Source organism: Kogia breviceps, chromosome 1, assembly GCF_026419965.1.
Source record: "Kogia breviceps isolate mKogBre1 chromosome 1, mKogBre1 haplotype 1, whole genome shotgun sequence".
NCBI classification, from domain to species: Eukaryota; Metazoa; Chordata; class Mammalia; order Artiodactyla; family Physeteridae; genus Kogia; species Kogia breviceps.
In genome coordinates, this window is record NC_081310.1 from 85401556 (window position 1) to 85425400 (window position 23845).

General features: G+C 52.2%; 2 protein-coding genes across 18 annotated transcripts in view; one reads left to right on the forward strand and one right to left on the reverse strand.

Annotated features, from left to right (window-relative positions):
- The first annotated feature begins 1482 nt into the window (after positions 1-1482).
- Positions 1483-13108, forward strand: CHRNB2 (cholinergic receptor nicotinic beta 2 subunit). Its single transcript, XM_059038634.2, has 6 exons — positions 1483-1837; positions 3061-3206; positions 3395-3439; positions 3862-3971; positions 4767-5739; positions 9099-13108. The coding sequence occupies exons 1-6, from the start codon at positions 1774-1776 to the stop codon at positions 9267-9269; spliced, it is 1509 nt and encodes a 502-aa protein (XP_058894617.1). The 5' UTR covers positions 1483-1773; the 3' UTR covers positions 9270-13108.
- A 1575-nt stretch (positions 13109-14683) lies between these two features.
- The window catches only part of ADAR (adenosine deaminase RNA specific), a 39821-nt gene continuing 30659 nt past the window's right edge, over positions 14684-23845 (reverse strand). For 10 of the 17 annotated variants that reach the window (XM_067037104.1, XM_067037121.1, XM_067037099.1 and 7 more), the window contains 9 exons: positions 22532-22679; positions 22019-22190; positions 21616-21709; positions 20881-21003; positions 20449-20582; positions 18737-18919; positions 18130-18242; positions 17659-17786; positions 14684-17472 (listed from right to left, as the gene is read on the reverse strand). In XM_067037104.1, coding sequence (XP_066893205.1) covers positions 17235-17472; positions 17659-17786; positions 18130-18242; positions 18737-18919; positions 20449-20582; positions 20881-21003; positions 21616-21709; positions 22019-22190; positions 22532-22679 — 1333 coding nt within the window. In that variant the 3' untranslated portion in view covers positions 14684-17234. Of the gene's footprint in view, positions 17473-17658; positions 17787-18129; positions 18243-18736; positions 18920-20448; positions 20583-20880; positions 21004-21615; positions 21710-22018; positions 22191-22453; positions 22680-23845 lie in introns of all 17 variants that reach the window. The other 7 variants (XM_067037112.1, XM_067037064.1, XM_067037045.1 and 4 more) reach the window with 1 other exon arrangement.

The following is a 23845-nucleotide window of genomic DNA, read 5'->3' on the forward strand; positions in this document are numbered from 1 at the left end:
AGTGGTTGAGAGTCCGCCTGCCGATGCAGGGGACACGGGTTCGTGCCCCGGTCCGGGAAGATCCCACGTGCCGCGGAGCGGCTGGGCCCGTGAGCCATGGCCGCTGAGCCTGCGCGTCCGGAGCCTGTGCTCCGCAACGGGAGAGGCCACAGAAGTGAGAGGCCCACGTACCAAAAAAAAAAAAAAGATTTCAGTCCTATACCAGCCCTTTTCCTTATTTGTTGAGCCCTCCCAATACGCCAGACACTGTGCTGGTTCATGATCTAGCAGGATAGACAGCCACCACCTTAGATTGATTTATTTACTCATTGATCATCCTCTGGAAACATGTAGCAGGGCATCTTACCTAATCTTTTGTCAGGCATAGCTTCCTTGAGGAACTGACGTTTCTGCCGCGTGTACAAAGTAAAGAAGAAAGTGGTTGAGGGGAAATGGGTGATAAAAGAATCAAGGAAACTACATGTTTAAAAGACCCTGAAGTGTGGAGGTTGGGAGGATCTTAAAGACATTGCCAAGAGGAGTGTGGGGCTGGGGGTAGTGGCCCAGAGGAGGTTGAAGAAGTGGGAAGAGATGAAATAAGACAGTGCCTTGATGTATGATAAGGCTGCTTTAGTCAGGAATCTTTTGGTTGAAAATGACAAAAATCCCCCTAAGAAAAAAGGGAAACATTTATTGGCTCAGAAGTTAAAAGTTCAGGGCTTTCAAGATCAAAGATGTCATTGAGTTTTGACACCTCTCTCTGTCTCTGTCTCATCTTTGCTTTCCTTTGTGTTAGCTTCATTCTTGGGCTGACCTCTGTGAAATCATCCTCTGATCCCCCCTTGTCACACAGAAGCCAAAGACTGCAGAGGAAGGGAATGTGGGTGAGAAAGACTAACTGATAAGGGCCATTTACCCTTCCACTCTTGAAGGTCACCTCCTTTTCAGGAGATGTCCACATGTCCCCACCTTAGATTCCCTGGGGGAGGGCAGGAAGCTTGGCCTTCTACGTTGGTAGAGAAGGAAACAGGTGAGGGGATCCTGTTTCCAGACTCCAAAACTATTTGCTTTCTTAAAATAGCAAACCTACAGCCCCCTGTCTCTTTCTCTAAGGGCCTAAAATGCATTTTTTTGGCTGCATCCTCAGCCTTCCCTGGAAGCAGGATCATTTGGGCTTGGTAAGAGAAAAGAAGGTGGGAACTCCAGAAACTCCTTCCGACTTGCCCCCCCCCCACACCTCATTCTGGCCCTCGGTCCCCGGTCCTTAGTGGGTCCTGACCTATTTGTCTTACTCGCGCTTTCTTCCGGAGATTTTTCAGACCCCTCCAGGGTCCTGTCCCAACTCAGAGGCTTCAGAACTCCTCCACTGTCCGGTGAGCCGCCCTTCTTCCGCCTCACGCACACCCTAACTAAGCAGGACCAGCAGAAGAATACCCAACTCAGGGACCCCTTTTATTCTGAGCTCTGGCGCTTCCGCCTCCGGGGCGGAGACTCCTCCCCCTCACCGTCCCAATTGTATTCCCTGGAAGAGCAGCCGGAAAAGCCTCCTCCTGCTCAGACCGGGATAAACGAGAAGCTGGTTCCTTCTCGCAACCAGCTCTTTGAGCCCTGGGAACCGCCGTGGCGGTCGGCACTGCAGCACCAAAAGGGGCGAGCACAACCTGGGCTCAGCTCCAGCTGGGCGCGGGCGGTGCGGGAGCGGCTTCAGCACCAAGGATAGCGCCCCGCCCGCGGCCCTCGGGCCTGCGGCGCGCTTCTGCAGCTTTAGGCGAGCCGGCGAGCTATGCCAGAGGCATGGCCTGGCGCTCGGGCCCCATGGCGCTGCTGCTCAGCTTTGGCCTCCTCGGGCTGTGCTCAGGTAAGGACAAGTCGCCAAGCTCTGTCTCACTCAGTCTCGAAGGTGTACGGGAGGGATCCCTAAGGCGGGGAGTCTGTTAGGGGTTAGGGGAGAGACCCCCCGGCTGCAGGGAGTACCTGGGAGACTGAACTGGGAGGAGGACATACCCGAAGCGATGCTGGGAAGAGAGGGCAACCTGGGCAGGGGTGGTGGAGAGGGTGTGGGCACAGAGAGGAAGGAGGGAGGGGATCTCCCCAGGCTATCTGGGGTGGAAGGAAGGGGAGAGTCTGATTGTAGCTGAGATGCCATTTGACTTCTTGTGAAACATTATCTCAAGAAAATCTACCTGGTTCAGCACCCTCCCTTGGCTCTCCATCATTTTCTGTCCCTCATATTGGACTCCTGATTTTGCTCACTCCAAAGGGGCAAGGCAGGAGGGGGAAAGAAGCAACTTCTCAACTCTCTTGTAGGATGTACAGGAGACTCGGAAGGGAAGAAGCTCTGCCAGGCGGAGGGCCAGGGAGGAATCTCTGAGGGGTGGGGTGCATTCGTGCAGGGTTGCAGAAGGAGATAGAGTGTGTGGTGGGGCAGGTACAAAGGGAATATACAACTAAATGAGCTTTCCATACCTGCCTGCAGTCTCATGAGAGGTGGGCTCTGTAGGTGCACAACTTGCGACTAAATATATGCCCTGACCCAGAGCTCAGGCAGCCCAACTATTCTACTCCAACCCGGTACCTATGGAGAGAGGGGGTCACAGCCAGTCACATGTAGAGGCACATAATGTTACTTGCACACATAGATGGGCACTGACTGAGGAGAAAGGCTGTATGGTGGGACATGAATAACTGTTCCCCTTTCACCACCCTCTAGAACCTTCCTTGAATTGTAGGTATCTTCTAGGGAAAGCCATGGAGACAGAAATGTCAATTCTTTTGAAACCACCCTCTGAGACCTTGCAGGAAGATCAGAGTCTCCACTAATCCTTGCAGAATGGGTTCTTAGTGGGGGACTGTGGGGGGCTGTCTGGGCTCCTTGGTCAGTGATCTCAGAGAGGGACTTCTCTATGAGGGGCCTCCATGGGGTAACCTAAGCATTTTGCTATAACCTTAAGGATGGGGCTGTGGGAAGCTACAGCCTCCTGTTTGGGCCTACGTTGTACCACTTGCCTAGGGAGAGTGGGATCCTGGGTTGGACCTCCTTGCCTATGTACTTATCTCTTGCTCTCCACCCACACTACCCAGGAGTCTGTGGTACAGACACAGAGGAGCGGCTGGTGGAGCATCTCCTGGATCCGTCCCGCTACAATAAGCTTATCCGCCCAGCCACCAATGGCTCTGAGCTGGTGACGGTACAGCTCATGGTATCACTGGCCCAGCTCATCAGTGTGGTGAGTGAAGGTCCCAAACTCTCTGCCCAGCTACTGAAGTCAGCATAGCCAGAATGTGTTTGTGCTTCTTCTTCTGGAGTTCCCAAGGCTTGGGGAGGTGGGGAAAGGAGCCTGGGTGGTGTAGTGGGACCGCAGGCTTGAGGGGTGGGGGTGGGGCACTTCTCAGTAGCTTCTCTTCTTCCCTGCAGCATGAGCGGGAGCAGATCATGACCACCAATGTCTGGCTGACCCAGGTTAGCACTCTTCCTGTCCACACCCCTGGGCTTCTCTTTCCTCCTTTTTTTTTGGCGGGGGGGGGGGGGGCATGTGCTTTTCCCTCTTTTAATGTCCTCAAGAGAGGCAGAAATTTATAGACTTTGGAGTCCTAAATAACTGGATTTGAATCTTGGTTCTTCTACTCACAGCTCTGTAACTTTGACTATGTTAAACTCTGCAAGATCCATTTTCTCATTTGTAAAACGTAAATTCTAATATCTTGGCTTGGCTATGCAAATTAAATGAGAAGACACTTTTGCTGGGCGGAGAAGTCACTGTGGGGATGCAATGACTTTTCAAAACTTCCTCAAGCCAGATAGGCCTCCTCTTGTCCCTGTCCTTGACCTTGAGCCCCTCCCAGGGCAGAGGTTGGTGCTGCCCGCCTCTCTCCCTTTCCCAGGAGTGGGAGGATTATCGCCTCACCTGGAAGCCTGAGGAATTTGACAACATGAAGAAAGTTCGGCTCCCTTCCAAACACATCTGGCTCCCAGATGTGGTCCTATACAACAAGTAGGTGACCCTGGAGGGATGGGAAGGCTGGAGGAGACCATGGGGGTACTCAGGTCTTGGGGAAAGTAAATTAGCTCATGCTGGGGGACAGAGGGACTTTTCATTGGCAAAGACAAGTCACTACCCAGACAGACAGACCCAAACCAGTGAGGTGCAATGTGGACAGCCAAGGTAACTTGGGCCATGGCCAGCTCCCTCTCAGCCAATTAGGACTCCCAGCGTTTGGAGGTGCAGTGGCATAAAAACGAGGATTGACAGACCCCAGTACCTAAACTGATTCAAGAATAGGCTTTCCAGGAGGACTGGGGAGGGTCAAAGAACTTGGAGATCCCAATTTCTCCTCCAGGTTCCAGCCCCTCTCCTGAAATAATCCCTCTTATCTGGAAGACCCAAAGCCACTAGTCCACAGCCACTAGGGACCATCTCCTCCTCCCACCTGCCCCTGTCCCTCTCCATTGGTTGGGGCTCCTCACTCTGGCCTCCTTGGCTCCCCTAACTTCTCCACCTTCATGTGGAGCAACCAGCTTACAGAATGCATGACAAGTAGCAGATGTGCCTCCCCTCTTCATCACCCTCTTCTGTCTCTGAGGCCTTCTGACTAGGACACCTCTTCTCCTCACCAACCCACCCAGATCCCCTTCTTGCTCAATTCCTGCTCCTCCTCCCTAGACCCCTGGAGGGTTACCCTCTTCCCATATATCCCTTTGGCTTTCCTCTCCTCCCACTCAGGGCTGGGTTGATGAGTGAGGTGGAGAAACGCTTAGGCCAGGGCTGACTGTGCTCATCCCTTGGCAGTGCTGACGGCATGTACGAGGTGTCCTTCTATTCCAATGCCGTGGTCTCCTATGATGGCAGCATCTTCTGGCTGCCGCCTGCCATCTACAAGAGCGCATGCAAGATCGAAGTAAAGCACTTCCCATTTGACCAGCAGAACTGCACCATGAAGTTCCGCTCGTGGACCTACGACCGCACCGAGATCGACCTGGTGCTCAAGAGTGACGTGGCCAGCCTGGACGACTTCACGCCCAGTGGCGAGTGGGACATCGTCGCGCTGCCGGGCCGGCGCAACGAGAACCCGGACGACTCCACTTATGTGGACATCACGTACGACTTCATCATCCGCCGCAAGCCGCTCTTCTATACCATCAACCTCATCATCCCCTGCGTGCTCATCACCTCCCTGGCCATCCTCGTCTTCTACCTGCCCTCCGACTGCGGCGAGAAGATGACGCTGTGCATCTCCGTGCTGCTGGCGCTCACCGTCTTCCTGCTGCTCATCTCCAAGATCGTGCCGCCCACCTCCCTCGACGTGCCGCTTGTAGGCAAGTACCTCATGTTCACCATGGTGCTCGTCACCTTCTCCATCGTCACCAGCGTGTGCGTGCTCAACGTGCACCACCGCTCACCCACCACGCACACCATGGCTCCCTGGGTCAAGGTCATCTTCCTGGAGAAGCTGCCCACGCTGCTCTTCATGCAGCAGCCGCGCCACCGCTGCGCCCGCCAACGCCTGCGCCTGCGGCGGCGCCAGCGCGGGCGCGAGGGAGATGGCGCCCTCTTCTTCCGCGAAGACCTGGGGGCAGACTCCTGCACGTGCTTTGTCAACCGCGCGTCTGTGCAGGGCTTGGCTGGGGCCTTCGGCTCGGAGGCGGCGCCGGCAGCCGGCCCCGGGCGCCCCGGGGGGCCGTGTGGCTGCGGCCTCCGGGAGGCGGTGGACGGCGTGCGCTTCATCGCGGACCACATGCGGAGTGAGGACGACGACCAGAGCGTGAGTGAGGCGCGGGGACTCGGGTGTGGGACGCGGGCTGCAGGGCCCTGGGTACCTGCGCAGACAGACACCGAGGAGCTAACGGGAGTGCAGGATGTGGGCAGTGAGAGTCCGGCCGGGGCCTGTGGGCCTGGGCGCTGGCATGGCCTCTTCTCTGACTTCCGGGAGGCGGCGCAGCCTAAGCTGCCATTGGTACAGGATGACCTTGCAGCTTCCTGAGGACTAGTATCCAGAGCGAAATGCCTCAGCTGGGGCATCGTGAGTGTCGATAGTGTTGGGAGGGTGGCCAGGAAGTGGAGGCGGCCCTTCTGGGTTTGCAGCTGGCCCGTGGCTCTGACCCCAGACACCCTCTCTGCCGCTTGTACTCCCAAGCCCATGTTGTTAACCTGCAGCTCTTAGCACAAATGGAGATGAGTCCTTTGTGTGCCCCGCGTCGGCGGGGCGCAAAATTGAGGGCAGTAGGAAGTGTGTATGGGAGGGGTGGCGGTGGTTAAGAGGTTCCACCAGCTGCTGGGAAGAGCACAGAGTCCCAAATCAATATCCTTTTCCTGCTCTTCTGCATCCTCAGGGGATGCCCTTGTGAAATATTTACGGAGGTGGGGGCAGGTGGAGGCGAGGGTTTTTAAGACCCACCCTGAGCTTTCTGCACATTGGGATCTTTCTGCAGTGACTCCCAGAAGGGGAGCACTGAGCCAGGGGTGCAGGGGGGGAAGATGATGGGTTGACTTCTCCCCACTTTGGGCTGTGGGTGGCCCCATCCGGCAATCAGTCTTTGGGTACCTGGCTGGTTCCAGGCTGTGGCTCAGCTGTTGCTCTGGTGACCGGCCATGTTTCCACTGGATTGCAGCCATTCCGGCTTGGGGGATGAGGAAGGGTGGGCTCCTGCACTACAGGCTTTTTTTGTGGGGGCGGGGATGCTTCAGAGCCTGGTGTTTCTATTCCCTGGGAGGGCAGGAGCTGAGGCTTGAGCTAAGGAGCAAGTTATGGTCCTGAAGGAAGAAGAGAGGGACCAAGTCATGAGGAAATGGGGCGGGAGCCTCGGAGGTGGCTGAGGTCAAGTGGGAGATGCCGGTGGTGCTGGGGGTTGACCGGCTGCGTCACTGCCTCCGCCTTTCCCACTGCAGTCCACTCATGTAATGTGCATTTACTGAGTTAGGTGATGAGGATGCAATGACCTACTTGAATGCTTCACAGGTATCTCAAACTTAACATGTCCAAAACTGAGTGCTTAATCTACATCCCCACCACCAACCTTCTCCTCCTCCAATCTCCCCATCTTTTAGTAAATGACATCACCATCCGCCCAATGGTTTAGACCAAAAACCTGGAGTCATCCTTGACTCCTCTCTTTCTTACATCCCCCACCATCCAAATCATCAGAAGTCCTGTCCTGTGGAACCAACCTCCAAAGAGATTTTCAGCTTCCTTCTTTATTCACCATCTCCATGCTGCCTCCCGGGCTGTAGGCCTCTATCAGCTCTTGCCTGGACCAGGACAGAGACTCCTAGTGGTCTCCCTGATTCAGTTCTTGTGCTTCTCCATCCAAACACACAATGTCTCCTGCTCACTTTGTACCATCTCTCCCCTGCTCAGGTCACTGGCTTATCTGCTCAACTGTTCTAAGCCAGCTAAGCTCTTTCCTGACTCAGGACCTTTGCACATATTGGTCCCTCTGTTTGGAATGCCCCCCTTTTTTTTTTCCTTTTAGAAATTATTATTACTATTATTAATTTTTGCACTACTGTTTGAGAGTAAGGTGTGGACATAGTGATCCCTTATCCCAAATACCTCAGCTTTTCTCTCCTAAGAACAGAGATATTGTCTTGCATAACCCAGGCTCAGTGATGAAATTCAGGAAATTTAGCATCAATACAATACCTTTATCCGATATAAAGTCCACACTAACATTTTTTTAGTTGTCTCAGTAATGTCCTTTGTAGCATCTCCCCCACCTCAATCCAGGATCTTGAATTCCACTTAGTTGTTCTCTCTTTAGTTTCCTTCAATCTAGAATGATTCCTCAGCTTTGTCTTTCATGGCATAAACATTTTTGAAGGGTACAAGCCAATCGAAGGTCCCTCGGTTTGTGTTTGTTTGATTGTTTCGGATTGTTTCAGCTGGCTCCTTCTCACTTATCAGATCTTAGCTCAAGGTGTCACCTCCTCAAAGAGGCCTCCCCAGATCACACCCTGAATTATATCTCCCCCTCCATTTCTTTGTCCTTTGTTTCCATATAAGCACCCACCAATGTGTAATTATTTTATTTTTACTAATTTTGTGTCTGTCTCCCTCAGTAGACTAAAAACTGCAGGATGTGTTTGTCTTGCTCTCAGTCACATCCCCAGTGCCTAGCGTGGTGCCAGGTACATGGGAGGCACAAGTGTGACATGAATGAGTCATTATTCAGCTGCTGACTAAAGGAAGGTGCACAGTGCCTCCTCCCATCCCCCCTGCTGGCTGGGCTACAGATGAACACGTGTACAAAGGTCCAGACTCAGGCTGGAGTGGAGCAGCTCTGAGTGGCGGCCAGGCCTCCTGCAGGCCCTGTGACTGGCTCCCAAACCCACAGAAGTTATTTTCTTCTGGATGGGTTTGTTTACACCTGAGATCTAGTCCTCACCCTCTGGGGCTGTTGGATGGGGCTTCCCAGGCAGTCATATAAGGAATGAGGCCTGCAGAGGCAGCCACTCATTCACTATTTCAACACCCATTTACCCGAACCCTGTGTTTGAGATGCTGGGATTACAAAGATGAATCAGATCGGGTCCCTGTAGTTTAGGAGCTCATAACTTAAGTGGCGGGAGGCGGGTGGGGAGGAAGGAGGGGACAGGCATACAAACTGAAATGACAATACAGTGCAGTAAAAATACTGTGATAGAGACGTGTACACAGTGCTGAGGGAACCCAGAGGAAACAGTGGTTCATTCTCATCAGGGGGATCAGGGAAGCCTTCATAGAAGAGGTGACATTTGATTTAGGCTTTGAAGGATGTGTAGGAGTTCACAGGTAGAGATAGGGAGGACTGGAATTCTAGACCAAAAGGAAACCCAAAGACACAGAGACCTGAGAGGACAGACTGGAGTTTGGTAAGCCTGGGTCAGAGGGTAGAAGATAGGTGGTTGGCTCATATTTGTCATGGGTGGGTCTTGATTTTAGACTTGGGAGTTTGGGTGGCTGCTGAAGGCAGTGGGGCCACTGGAGGCTTTTAAGCAGGCAAGACTGGGGCCATGCTTTAGAAAGGTCACTCTGGGGTCATGGAGTGAGAGGAGTGATGTGTGGTGGAAGCTGCTTCTACCTGATCCACTCCCCTCCTGTATCATGTGATTGATACCTGGGTCTCCTTCCTCTCCTTTGTCCAGGTGAGTGAGGACTGGAAGTATGTCGCCATGGTGATCGACCGTCTGTTCCTTTGGATCTTTGTCTTCGTGTGTGTCTTTGGCACCATCGGCATGTTCCTGCAGCCTCTCTTCCAGAACTACACCACTGCCACCTTCCTCCATGCAGACCACTCGGCTCCCAGCTCCAAGTGAGGCCCTTCCCAGCTCCATGCTCCTTCACCCCTCTGTTGTACAGTAGTTTGGGGTCGAGGAGGGATGAGTGAGCTACCAGAAAGAGGGGCACTGCCCCCACAGACCCATCTTTTCACTTCACCTGGAGCCCGCCCCCCCGCCAGCACCAACCTGGAGGCTGGACCAGCTGCATCTTGTTCTGGCTGCTCTCCTCCTCCTCTTGTACCAACCCAGGCAATAGTGCTGCTGGTTGAGCATGAAGGCTGAGAAGTGGAGAATGGAGTGGTTGGAGCCTTCCACCCTGAGGAAAGTGTGATGGGGAAGGGGCCAAGAAGGGGACAGAATCAACGGCTGCCTCCAAATCATGGGAAAAGGGAGGAGCATGGGGGCGATGTCTGATGTCTGTCCCTGCTTAACTGGACAGCAGCTAGCTGGGTGGGCCTCACGGCAGCCAGGGGTTCCTGCCCAGAGGTTAGCCTGGAGCTGAGGTCGGAGTCCAGAGCGAGGCTTCCAGCCCAGTCCCACAGCCCCTTGCTTCTAAGGGCCCCAGAGTTCAGCCCCAGGACCCCTTCTCCCAGTGAAGATTCTCCCCAGACTTCCTTTCTTGCTCAGGCCAGGGTGTGGGGGGCAAGGCTGGGTTATTAGGGGAGCCTCGGAGTTCTGAATCTTTGGGTGACCTGCTTGGAGCTTAAGGGCCAAATTCTTGAACTGTGCGAGTTCAAGTTCACAGGCTGTTTCTCGGTCGCAATTTGAACCGACTGGTCATTGGAAGGAGTAGAGTAAGGACATTAGCTTTAAGCAGACCCAGCCCTCTTGCCCGCAGCAGAGCAGGCCGGGCAGGAGAGGGCTGCCTGTGGAGGCCAGCCCAGCAGGGTGTGAGTGGCCAGAACTCTGCCACATCAGCATGGCTCCTGCCCCCCTACTTCTGTTCCTGGCTCCATCCTTCCTGCTCTGGCTCCTCCTCTTCCCCCACCCAAGCAAACCTGAGCAGGGTTGAAGCAGAACTTCAGAAGGACAGGTCCGCTACTGCCGGTCTGCACAGCAGACTATACACAGAGCCCAGCCTTCGGCTTTCTGTCCTGTGGGTCCCTGGAGGGTGTATCCCGACGCTGCTCCCAGGGGCCAGCTGGAGGCCACCTTGCCTGTTAGCCCAGGAAACAGACCTCTTCAGGGATCACCTGCCCTGGCCCCCGCCACGTGACTGGCTCTGATCTGTGGTCCCAGCCTGGGCTCAGTGCTGGGCCTGCAGGGTCACAGAGGGGTCCGTCTGCCAAGCGCACCTGAGGGGCCCGCCCGACACACTGTGTTATTCTCTGGAGCCTGGCTGGACGCCTGCTTCTGCAGGCACCTCGGAGATGGGGAACAGCATAGGCACAGAGCGCTGGAGGGAGCAGAGTCCAAATTCTGGTCGCTGCTCTGCCACCTACTCTCAGCCATCCTGGGCAAGTCTGGCTAGGCCTCAGCTTCCTCATCTATAAATCAGGGATAGTAAGGCCCTCTTCGTGGGGTTGTTGTGAGGCGGGAGTGATGTTTGTGAAAAAGCCCAGGGCTGTACCTGGCGTAGAGTAGATGCTTCGTGAATGTCAAGTCTGAGAGGTGGTCAGAGTCAACGGGTATGGGCTCACCTGCCTTGTCATGTCACTCTTCCTTCCAGACCCACCCATACCCTGAAGCAGATAGCCCCCGGAAACAGGGATGGGGTCTGGGGGAGCTGGAGCCAGAGAGGAGCAACAGGGAATGCTGGGGTGAGCCTAACAGGTGGGCTGTCCTCTGGAGCCTCTTCAGCAAAGGTCGTTCCATTCCCGGGCTAAGCTCAGGCTCCGGCCTCCCTTCTGGATCGGCTCTTCCTGACACAGGTGTGTGCCCAGGCCCCCAGGTGATCTAGTCCCGTACTGGCTGTGGAGGAACGCCACTGGGACATGAAGCCAGCAGCTGTGAGAGATGTGCCTCAGCGCGTTTCCCCACCTGCCGGAATGGGCTGGCACACATCTCTTCTGGGGGGTGAGTGTCTCGGCACCATGGAGACTCCCTTCTTCTAGAACGGCAAATGGAGAGTAGCCTGTATTATGGCTGGACCCACCTCGGACTCATAGCCCCGAGGAAACATCCCAGAACCTGAAACAGCTAATGAAAAGGAACCCTCCCTCTGAAGGGTAGGTGCTGGCCTGAGGCCCTCCTGCCCAGCTTTCCCGGGTTCCTTGCCAGGGTCTAGGCTGCTAGGGAGGCCCCATCAGCTGTTGCTGTGGCTGGACTTGCTTTCAGTACTTCCTGCAATTGGCTGTTGTCCAAGTAAGTCACCAGACAGTGCCAGAGGGGCTGCTGGAGAGCAGCTTGTCCAACTCCTTGCCATCGCTCCCCGACACACAGGGAAGTGGAGGCCCAGAAGTGGTTTGCTGGATGACCTTGTACAAGCACTTAACTCTGAACTTGCTCATCCTCGGATCTGTGACATGGGGATGACAGCCGGCTGAGGGCTTCAGCAAGGATGGGAGGGATCAATGGAAGGGGTTAACCGGGCAGGGTCCCTGGGGCAGTACCATTCCCTCCATCTCTGGGTGCAGCCCCTAGGGGACCACGCCAGTGGGAAGGAGGGGAGGATGGGTGGAGGAAAGAGAGCTCAGGCAAGGTGTTACCATGTGTCAGTACAGACTTTGAACCCTCAAGGGCGTTGGGAAGCTTTGGAGAACCAGTCTCTTCTACTCTTGGGTCCTCCGTCCTCTTCTCTTGGTGTTGACAGGGAAGCCTCTTGACCACTTCCATGAGGTGTGGCAGAGCATCTCTGGAGAGAATGGGGTACCCAACTGAGCTCCAGGCCAGGACCGAAGGCCCCAGGTCTGAAGAGGGAGGGAGAGATACTGGACTGGCACTCAAGCAAGGTGGGCTTGGGAGAGGGCAGTGAGGAAACAGTTGGGGTCACCTCCATCAGAGATGAGAAGGCCACAGGCCATCTGAGAACCACTTTTTGTATGAAAAAGAAGGTATGAGAGACTGCTTTTGACGGCTGGAACTGCGGCAGGAGGAAGGCAGTCTCCTGGCAGTGAGGTGTCTAATACTGGAACAGCTGGTACCAAGTTATTGCAGACTTAAAAGCAAATAAGACACGGGCAGCACCCAGCTGGCATTTCTGTGGAGGAAGGCTATCTGTGCAGAAAGGGCAAGGTCATTTCCCTCTAAGGAAACAGGGAGGATGTGGGGCTTTGACTCCTGTTCTGTCCCTCCTCCCAATCCCAGTTATTAGCTGCTGTGCACAGTGGCCTGCTCTGGGCCAGTTGCTTCAGATACACTGTCTTTACCCCTCACTGTCCTGCAGGGAAGGGGCCCCTGTTGACAGAAGAAAAACAAGGCACAGAGAGACCAAGAGATAGCTGGTGAGTAATGCTGGACCTGAAACCCAACACTGATCCCAGAGTCCACGCTCTCTGTGGCCTTTGAGGCAGGGAGGAGGAGAGCTCCTTGGGAGGGAAGTGAGGGGCATTCAGTGTCTTCTCTGAATTCTCTCCCCACTCAGTTCCAGCCGTCACCCTCTGCTTGCAGGCAGAGTTGGGCTGGCGTCACAGCATCCTTCACAAGCCAACTGGTGCTGGCCAGTCGCCCACCCAGACTAGACAGAGAATAAGCCGCCACTCTTCAGTATTCATCCTAACAGGTCTCAGAGGTGTGACAGTCACATGGTTCCTAAGGGACTGTCGGTCTAGGAATCATTAGAACACCTCACTCACCCACCCGCAGTGCCCCCGTCTCTCCCAACACTGGCCTCAGCTGTCCCCATCTGTGCTCCTGGAATATTTGCACTGACCTAGCCCACTCCAGGCCAGACTCATTAGGAACTCAAGATTCTCATAAAGAAAGTTGTTTCCAAAGGTGTCTTATCTCTCTGTTACATCTGGGGGGCGGAGGTGGGGATGGGGGATGGGGGGTGGGGAAATCCTCCCGGGCCAGGGTTGGTGAATAAGGGAAGAAGGGAGAATACTGGGGAAACTGGACTCATGAGAGGTTAAGCACATTGCACGAATCTAAAGAGATCAGTGGTAACAATGATTGTGATTTGTGGCCTGACAAGTCCATTCATCAGATAGAAAAGATAGGGCCAAATGGCTGCGCCTAGAGTAGACAAAGCCCAGAAATAGCTCCTAGGGAGGCCCTTTGTAAAGAAGGGGCCCTGGAGGACAGGGCAGACATGAGGTCCGGTCTCCTGGAGGGATGGCCAGGGACTACTCTCAGCCCCTACACTCTGGGAAGTCAGGGCTGTCTGTGCGGAAGGCACTCCTGCTCCTGGAACTTGGGTTTGACCCGGGCCCACATCCTGGAAGCAATATTAACTGGTGGGCCCCTGAGATGAGATGTAGGGTGAACAGCAACTGAAATGCTGAGCTGAAGAAAACCCCTCTTGTGCTCCCGTGGGGTAGCCTTGCTTCCCAGCCCACCCAGAGCTGGGTGGCGGGGGGACAGTCTTACGTCATGCACTCACTGTAGGTATGGAAGAAACGGTCCGTTTTCTACAAAGCCTGGATACTACATTTCCCTCCAGGTGGGACCAGATGCCTGCGAACAGAGAGGACAGAGATGCTCGAGGCTCCAGGTACCTCACGGTAGGCAGAGACATTGTCCTTCACTGTCTGTCAAAACTGTCCAGCTCACCAGGTACTGTATTTCAACAGACTGTGACCGACACCCATGCAGAGTTCTGGCCCTTATTTAATGTGCCCCCCAAACATGTCGCTGGCCCTCCTGGCCTCAGTATTTCCATCTGTATTGTGGATGAAGAGGGAGGTTTTACTGTGACTTAGGAAGCCTCACTATCAAATATTTTGTGTCCTCTGGTATGGTATTTTTACAAGGTCAAGGAAGAGTCTTGTAGAAATCCCGGACTAAATCTGCAATCTGGAAAGTGGTGCATTCTCTTTGAAATCAAGATGGAGAAATATTCTGGATGCCATCTATGAAGTAAAAAGCAAATGGCCTGTCTCCTAAGACTGCAACCAAGCCAGTTCTGGTCCAGGCTGCAACTTGTACCTCCCTGCAGGCAAAACAGCTGGGAGTGGAAGGCTGTAGAAACCCCTCAAGGAGAGCTGGAGCTGCATATGTGATTTGTGATGTGGTCTCAAGGGACGCTTTCCTACTCTGGGCCTTGAAATCTTGCACAGCAAGTCTCTGGGGACAAGATATTTGATGGTGGGATCTGATGTGGAAGTGGGGGGCTGTGGACCTGGGGAAGTAATTAAAGGTTGTCTGATGTACTCCAACACACCAGACACAAGCTCACCTCCCAGGCAGGCCCTTTGAAATGGCTCCTCTCTGCTGGCTGAGGGAGACCCTCTCCTCAGGTTCTGTTGTCAGATGCAGCTGGTGCTGTTGCCAGAAATCCCAGGACCACGGCTCCCTCTGTCCCCACTTTCTCACCCCCCAAGAAACCAAGACTTGAGGTTTTCTAACAATTCAGATTCTTCTTTTTTATTTACGAGGAATGTATATTGTTAGTCACTTTTACCAAGGGACACATAAAAGTGGAATCATAAAACTGACTGCACCCATCGTGGCACCCAAGTCTACGCTTGGGCTCTTCCCCACTCTGCTCTTGGAGTCACTACCAAGACCCCAAAAACCAGCAAAATCCCTTCAACGTGAGTAAAGGAAATAGCTTGAAGCAGCGACAGTTTTTACAAGTGATTATTCAAAGAATGCACAATAGCCACAGTTCAGACAAATCAACTACAAAGATCATTTAAAAAAAAAGAGAAAAAGCTGAGGAGGTCTTGCTTACTAAAAACAAAGACTGGACGAAAAAGTGAAGAGAACACTCTAGGTGGGAGTTCTGCCTCTGTCCCATGTGACTCAGAGGGGCAGGGGTGGGCACGGCCGCGCAGGGCCTGACACAGGCTTGTTTCCAGCAGATGCATGGGTACAGGGAAGCCTTGCTCTCTCCCTACAGCAGAAACTGAATACTGTAAGTTCACTAGACAAGATCTTGGGGCAAGCAGGGGCTCTGACCTTTTGAGAGCGTCTGTGCTCCCGGTTAAAGAAGAGGCAGCCGAGTCTGAGCTCTGCAGGAGATTCCAATGCCCAAGACGGTCCACAGGGGTTGAACATGCCGAGGAATCAGTAGGTGATAGCCTCTAGCCTGAAGAACTAGGGAGATGAGCTGCCTCCTAGGGCAGGACTGATTTTGTGTGCCATCAGGAGATTCACAGGACCAGGGGGGCAGGCCCCTTCCACCCCAGAAGACAGGCACTGTTTCCCTCCTAGTTCCTTGGGACACTTTGGTGTTCCGCAAAGATATCCTTAGTGTATTTAAAGACTTACGTTTTCTCACTTTGGTCAAAAGTACGGAGAGAACGGTAACCACAAGAATAAACGTGTGGATGCGGATGTATCCACTGCTGAAGAGGTGGGACAGACAGGGGATTAACTAGTCAGTAGCTTGCGGGGTGTGGGGGAGGATGGAAAATCGTCTGAGGGCACTGGCTCGCATGTTCACAGATGATGATAGAGGAATCATCCAGAGGAAAGAGGCAGGCTCAGGCCTGGAGGCGGCAGGGCCTCTGTACTTTTCTTGAGCATGTCTGGCTGGCTTAGGCCCAGAGCCAGACTCCACAGAGAGTCGAAGGCTCTGACAAGAGTCCACAGTACCTTGAGGTGTAGACCAAGGGCCCCATCTCACAAGAGTTTTAGGACAACCTGCCCTTTCACCTAGAACTACTGTTGAATGTCAACCCTATAGATTCCCTAGCAGGCAGGGAGACCTCAGGTCCGTGACCCGCCCACAAACAACCTTCTGAAGCTATCAGGCAAAACAAAAGCACTTGGTTAATCAATGGAAAATGACATCTGACTTTTAAATCTGTGCAATTACAGGTTATCTGTAGCTGTTAGGAATCAACATTTACGGCATTCTTTTTAAAACTCCCCATTTACCCATGACTTAGTCACCTTCCCTTGGTGTCACTGTCATAAGAAACATGCTGGGTGGAACAGTGATCTGACCCAACATGATTTTTTGCCCTTATTCCTGCTAGGTCCTGATTATCTGAGCAGAGATGATTTACCCTCTAGGATTTATCCTGGGTTTTTTTCCTACCAGTTGGTTGGGGTCTATAGCGCTACTTCCCCCATTGGTAGGACAAATTTCTAGCAATGCTTTAGGAGGGACAGCTGGGAGCTTGGCAACATTCCAAGATATGTCTGCTTCCCCAGGAAGTGGTCTGTGTCACCCCTGCAGGGCAGACTTCCCCTACTGCTTGGGCAATTCCTTTAGCCCCATCTGGCTGGTCCCAGCCTTCCCTGCCACCTGGGGAAGGGATGCACTTCCCAAGCAGCAGCCTTCCCTGCCTCTTGGCCCCTCCCAAGCCGGCTAAAGTGCACAATCCGAAGATCACTGAGCATTATCTGCAGATTCTGATCACGCTTGGCACTGGTAACAAGCTGACTGCCGTTTTAAACTCCTGCCCTTATAAATGTTTCACCAGATTCTTTAAGTTCACCTCTTTACCCTCTTGGAGGAAAAGGTAAAACATAATGATCATGAAGAAGAATCTCAGAAGGGGAGGAGGGGAAGCAGAGGGGCCTCAGAATCCACAAGTGAAAAATCATCAGTCCTTGGCATGATTCACACTGTTGACTGGAACCTAATCGAGACCACAAGAGGTCAGTGTAGCAAACACAAAGGGGACGGAAACAGGAAAAAACGAAGAAGGAAGAAGAAGTGGGTGCAAAGAAGGAACGACCCCTTCTCTCTGCCCTTAAGTCTCTACCCCTCTGCTTGGGAAAAGAGAAGGGGGATGGCTAGACCTTGCCTAGTAATCCCAAAGAAAGCACAAAAAACAGGAACCCAAAGTTCTCAGTGTTACCAATTGTGGCTCCATTTAAAAACAAAACAAAAAAAAGGAAACCGAAAAACCCAAAACCCTTGACCAATGTGATGAGGAATGCTATGACCTCTCTCTCTCACCCCAGTGTGAAACACCCTGACCCATCAGTCACCGGATCACACTACACTGGGCAGAGGTAAAAATTCTTCTCCTCCTGGGGTTTGCTTATCCAGTTCCCGTAGCCCATGTCCTTCAGACTTTTTTTGAAGTAGTTCTTGGCTATCTCATAGTCACGGGCAGCTTTCTTGGCCTCACCATAGGAGAGTCTAAGTAGATCCCTGCGGTACCGGAAGGAGCAGAGCTTCTTGAATAGAAGGAAAATGTTCTTTTTGGAGACCCGGGATAATTCATTCCGTGGCCTGGAGAAACAAAAGCACTCACTGTTCACCTGGGACGGAATAGGTGGAGACACTGGTTGCGGGGGGTGGGGGGGCATGGGTGCGTGTGGCAGCGTTTAAGCTCCGGTGTTTGGCAACATGACACCCCCTTGGGGCTCAGGCCAGGACGTCTGGCTCTGCTTTTGCTGTGCTCTCCCAGCTCCTTACCCATCCACGGTGCCTCTGGTCCCATCTAGGATCTCTAGGTCATAGCCGTCAGCCAAACACCAGTTGACGCTTGTCTCCTTGGTCTTACCGGATTGCCTCTTGGAATCGTATACACTGACTCGGCCAACCTAGGAATTCCAGGAGCGATGGGAGAAAGATGGAAACCTTTCAGGAAAAAGCTTCTGAAGCAGGGGCTCAAGACTCACAGGCAAGAGGGAGTTGTGGGGTCATGATCTTTCCCCCTTACCTAGGATTCTGTTTGGCTAAGACTCAGACGTACTAACTCGACCTCAATTCAAATGAATTCCAGACTAAAAGAAGGAAAGCCCTTGGCATTCAAGAGGAGGAAAGGGTAAGTTCTGGGGAAACGAACTAAGGCTCCCCTTGCCCACACTGTATGTTTTTGCTCTGCTGATAGGATTACTTGAAAAGGAGAAAACGTCAAGGGAAAAATGGATGGGGTTATAGCACCTTGGGGTGGTTGACAATGAAGGGATGTCGGAGTCCATCCTCAAACGCACTCCCATCTCTTGTCACACGACAGCAAATGGCACGGGTCAGATGCCCTTGGCTGAAAAGGTAACCTGGGTACAAAAAAGAAACGCACACACCCGTGTTTGCACCAAATGCTGTTAAGTGGCAGAGGCATGTGGGGAGTGTGAGGGTACAGACAGAGTTGTCAAGACAGAGAATCAACTCCCTACTTAGGAAGCACCTTCTAACTGGCTGCCCAGGATATACAGGGATCATCAAACATTTAAGCATAACACATAAGGTTCCAGGTAAGGCCAAGGGCTGAGGAGAGCAAGGAAACTCAGACACTGCAGTTTTAAGCTGCTGTGTTTCTTTAACTCATCTTGAAAACACTTGGCTGGCATGTCGTTACCTAGGCTCAATGCCTAAACCAATCTTCCCATCACAGCAGACCAGACACTCAGAATCAATCACTAACCACTGCATCGAGCACACTTTGAAAAGGGGAGACATCATGTTAGCACCTGGCAACGAAGCATGCGGTTTGCTAGGATTTGGGCACCAAAATGACAGTCCAGTTTCAGCGCTCAAGACAGGTCCTTACCCAGTGTGACGGATTTGAGATACACAGGCTGGAGGAAGTGGGTCAACAGCGCCCCCTGCAGGCCGAGCACGTTCCAACGCAGGATCTTGTCACTACAGGACATGGTTCGGAGCCTCTCCCCCAGCCGAATGCCGTCCCACGTGGGCACAATGTCACTGGACTCCACTGGGATTGTGCCTTCTCCTGGATGAGAGACTTGGGTCAGACACGCAGGGGCCCTTGGACCGAGCCCCTCCCTGGCGTGGTGTTTCTGCTTCTTAGACTTGGGCCAGAGGCTACTCACTCATTCATTCTTCATATATTTCATAGCACCTAATATGTGCTGGGCACTAGGTCTGGTGCTGGAAAACAATGGTGAGCAAAACCAAATAAGATCCTTGCCTTCTTAGAACATTTATGGGGGTGAGGGGATAGAAAGGGAACGGAGCAGACACTGAACACTTAAGTCAACACACATAAGAATTCTAGATGGTTCTGAGGGAGCTACGATGGAGGACAGCCGGAGGAACGTCCTGGGATAGGACTGTCAGGTGGGCTGAGACACAAAGGAGGACAAGAACAGCTGAGAAAGAGTGTTTCAGACACAGAGAAGAGCAAAAGCAAAGGCCCTGAGGCAGCAGGGAGTTTAGTTGTTGAGAGAGCTGACAAAGAGCCAATGTGGCTGAAGCACAGGTGAATGGCACATTTTGCTTTTATGTGAAGTGTGGTGGGAAACCACTATAGGATGGTGGGCTTTTTGTTTTTAGTGAGCTTTACTGAGATATAATTCACCCATTTAAATAATATACTTCAATAATTTTTAGTATATTCACGGAGTTGTGCAACCATCATCACCACAATCTATTTTAGAACATGTCATCACCCCCAAAAGAAACCTCCTATCCGTTAGAAGTCAGTACTTCATTCCTTCTTATGGACAAATAATATCCCATTGTATGGACAGAACTCATTTTGTTTATCCATTCATCAGTTGATGGACCCTGGGGTTGTCCCCACTTTTGGGCTATTACGAACAATGTTCCTATGAGCGTTCCTGTATTAGTTTTTGTATGGATACATGTTTTCATTTCTCTTGGGGATGTTCCTAGGAGTGAATTGCTGGGCCATATGGTAGCTCTGTGTTTACACTTTAGGGTTTTGAGCAGAGAGGTGACATGATCTATGTTTGATGGTCACTCTGATAACTGTAGAAGGATGGCCTGAAGGGAACAGGAGTGGATGTGAGGAGACATTAGAGGACAGTGGAGGAGGGGGAGCTGGCAGACATGGTGGAGAATCAGCAGCCAACTTAGTCAGGAGGAGACCCAGGCACTTGGCGTCCTCCTGTCAGCATCTCAGGCTTGGTTCTCCATCATTTTCCTTCCATTTTCTCCAACCTTCCCTGAGGTGATCCCATCCATTTCCATGGCTATAAAGATCAACCATAGGAGGATGACTCCCAAACTTTTATTTCCAGCCATTTCTCTCCTCTGAGCTCTAAATGGGTACTTCTGCCTCCTATCTGATTTGGAGATCTCCCCAGCTACCTAATTCAAAATGGAATCTTGATCTTCCTACAGATCTTCTCTGACCTACATCTTCCCTCTCCCTGGAAACAAGACCCTGGTACCTCAGCAACTAATGGCAAAAACATGGCAGCTGCGCCCTGGCTCTGTGACGGGCCTGGGGCTTCGCAGAGCCTTTTGGTGGGAGAGCGAGGACGTGTCACTTACCGTTCTCTACCTTGGTGCGGAGCTTGCCTTGTTTGGGATTCTCAAAAACAGGGTAGTGGCGGGAGTCTGTGCTCTCCACAGCACGGTCGCTGCAGGACTTGTCAAAGAGGGCACCATCGCCACATGGGGCCGTGCTGCAATACAGGGGCATCTGTTAAAACCCACCTGTGCAGATATATCTCTCCAGTTTCCTGGGGCTCAAGAACAGCTCGATGTGGGAGAAGCAGGGGTTTTTTTTCTGAAGGCTACTACGGGCTACCGGAGTGGGTAGAAGCACATGTGAGTCACTCCACACTGGGGCGTGGACCTCAACCACACAGCCAAGTGTGGCCCATCGAACAAGCTCTGATTTACGGACCAGGAGGGCATTCAGACACCCAGCTCTGGAAGCCTTGAAGGAATGGCTCTGATGGCAACAGAGACTGTACGGACCTGATATAGAGATGGAACGACACGGTCTTTTTTATTTGGAGCTTTTCTCCTCCTTTAGCAGGCTCAAATATACTATCCTTCGCAGTCTGGGGGTTGTACTTCATTAACTCGCTGTAGAGAAACCTACAAGAAGAAAGTCTGGTTAAGAAGACTGATTCTGGGAACAACAGTTGCCTCTATAATCTGATCCCAAGCAAGGACAAGTCTTAACAGTGCAGACTTGTCAGGTTGAAAAGAGCTGGTGGGAAATTCCCCATGGGAGACCTCAGCATTTCTTAAAACTAAGTTAGCCTTTCAGGTCAGTTCCATTTCTGCCAAGAGCTTCTCACTCTGGCAGCTGCAGGGATTCTAGGGCAGAACAAACTGATTCAAGGACTATAGGAGGCTGTTGTTTCTCTCCCTTCATAAAGAAAAGGTGAACTGGAGGGGAAAGCTGGCAGGGCAATGGGTTTGTTTGTAGGTCCTCAAATGGAGATGGAAGGCTTCCTCATCCCTACAGCACTGAAGATCAAGAGGTCATTGTGTGCTTTTAAAAAAGGGCTTGAAGCAGAGTTAGCAGAAAAAGAGCTCTTAAACAGCAGGCTGAGTAGGGGCATGCAGCCGGGTCACAGAAGGGATTGATTCCGCAAGACAGGTTCAAATGGACAGGTGAGGCAAAGGCTGACACTGCAGGGTCAAGGAGGACATGCCCATCAGGTGGGTGTCAGAGCCACCACGCCCTGCGATCTCACTCACCTGATGAAGCCTCTCCGGGAGATGATCTCTGCGTGGCAGTCATTGACAGTTTCTCCCTTTAGGCTTAAAGAATCTCCTTTCACACAGCGATTCCCTGGGAAGGCAGTTAAAGCAAATGTGAAATTTCCAAAGGAAAATGATGATGAATAGGGTGGAGGCTGTTTGTTCTTAAAGCTTGAAGGCAGAAACAACCTCAATTTATCAGATCCTGACTCCTGTATTCTTTTCACTAGGAAATGAGAATTCATTTCCTACTCTGAATTAACTGTAGCTAAAATGAAATATAAGAAGAGTCTTCTCTCTGCCTTAAATTCACCCACACAGGACCCCAGGAGAGAATGAGGAGGTACTTCCAGTCACTGCGCGGGGTGGAGAGTTGGGACACATTACAGAGCCCACTTACCTGTCCCCAAGCTGACCACGACACCCAGGTCTTCAGAGTCTTTCTTCATAATGATGGCAGCCAGGATCTTGCGGCCAAGCAAGGAGGGCTGGAAACTGTTGGTGAGAGCATTGAAGCACCGGTGGCTCAGCATGGCTATCTGGTCGTGGAAGGTGCTGCCTGTGAGAGGAAGCTGTGGGGACAGGAGGCCATGTCAGGGCCACCGAGCCTCGTCTGTGTCCTCCATGTTTCAGAGTGGGCAGGGAGGTCGAGTTCTACTGGACTGGTGGGTCATCTTTCCCCCTCTCACGACTAGTGTCCCAGTTCTAGGTTCTACTGAGGCTAATATTAAAGCCTAGGAACAGTTCACACGATAGCAAGTTAAGAGCTGACTCCACCCAGACAGGAGTTAGCAGGACCCCCAAAAAAGATAGCACCAAAAGTAGACGTCTTAACTGTCTTTGGCTGTGCTTCTGGGGACCTTGAGAGGAGGAGCATAGTTCTTCTGAGACTGGCCCCTGTCACTGGGGTTACCTCTGTGAAACCCATGCGCTCTGCCTTCTCGTCCTCCCCAATCAAGACGCGGAGGGCCGCATCTGCTGCTTCCTGCTTGCCTTGCTTCTTGCTGTGTGCGCAGACGGCTGGGAACCAGCGACCCCCAACTTTTGCTTGGTAAACGAACCTTGGGGATGAGAAGCAGGGAATAAAGACGAGCACCTTACCCCGACAGCTGCTCCAGAAAAGGGCTGGTTTCGCTCAAGATGCGGCCAGTCTTGCCAACACGTGGCCCCATCACTCTTGACAGCTCTGTTCCTAAGGCAGCATTTCCCAGACTTTGGATATTCATGAATCACAGTGTGATCTCCGCTAGATCCAGGTTTCACCTGGAGTATTACTTACTTAATATTTTTCTCTAAGTTGACTCTTTTTATTTTTTTATTTATTTTTTATTTATTTATTTTTTTTTGCGGTATGCGGGCCTCTCACTGTTGTGGCCTCTCCCGTTGCGGAGCACAGGCTCCGGACGCGCAGGCCTAGCGGCCATGGCTCACGGGCTTAGTTGCTCCGCGGCATGTGGGATCTTCCCAGACCAGGGCACGAACCCGTGTCTCCTGCATCGGCAGGCGGATTCTCAACCACTGCGCCACCAGGGAAGCCCCTAACTCTTTTTAAATGTAAACACGTTTTAAAAGGACACTTCATATCACTACTGTAAATGGAAAATGAGTATCACTTGCCATAAACTGAAGGTGGCTGTAAAACTGACTATGATAAAAATCATGTTTTAAATTCTGACAAGACACTATTGCTTGTAAAGGCTCTAGGCCTGTCTTTTATCATAGTTTAGCAAGTATTAAAGAAACACTAACACCACATGTGGACTTTCTTAACTAAAGCAAAAATGAGAAGGGAATGACTTTCTCCCCGCCTGCATCACTTTTTTTAATGCTCTGATTTTTTAAGTACCTGACTCATTTCTTCATTCATTTCCTGATTAGCTCAAGAGGACTTAACCTGGAGAAGTCAGAGTCAAGGTCAGCCTTACCTCAGGGAACCACACCTTTATGAGGAGTTATTTTTCGATTCCTGGAGGCCTTGCAATGGCTAAGGGGAGTGGAGTGTACCCTGGGAACTGGTGGAGCAGGCAGGCAGGCAGTGCTGCTGAGGGGCCCTGCAGTTCCCCTCCCTTCCTGGCTGGGGATCTCCACAAACACATCAGAACATGATGGAGCAAAACAGCCTGGGCAGCTACCAGACAAGGTTTCAAGAATACTAGCTTTTAACCAGATCCTAATCTGCTTTGGGAAACCCAGCTTTGGATAATCCAACTGCATACAACAAAGGTTT

Coding starts and splice junctions, on each gene's coding strand:
- CHRNB2 (XM_059038634.2), top strand. CDS start 1,774: ATGGCCTGGCGCTCGGGCCCCATGGCGCTGCTGCTCAGCTTTGGCCTC. Junction 3,207..3,394: donor TGGCCCAGCTCATCAGTGTG/GTGAGTGAAGGT, acceptor TCTTCCCTGCAG/CATGAGCGGGAGCAGATCAT. Junction 3,440..3,861: donor CCAATGTCTGGCTGACCCAG/GTTAGCACTCTT, acceptor TCCCTTTCCCAG/GAGTGGGAGGATTATCGCCT.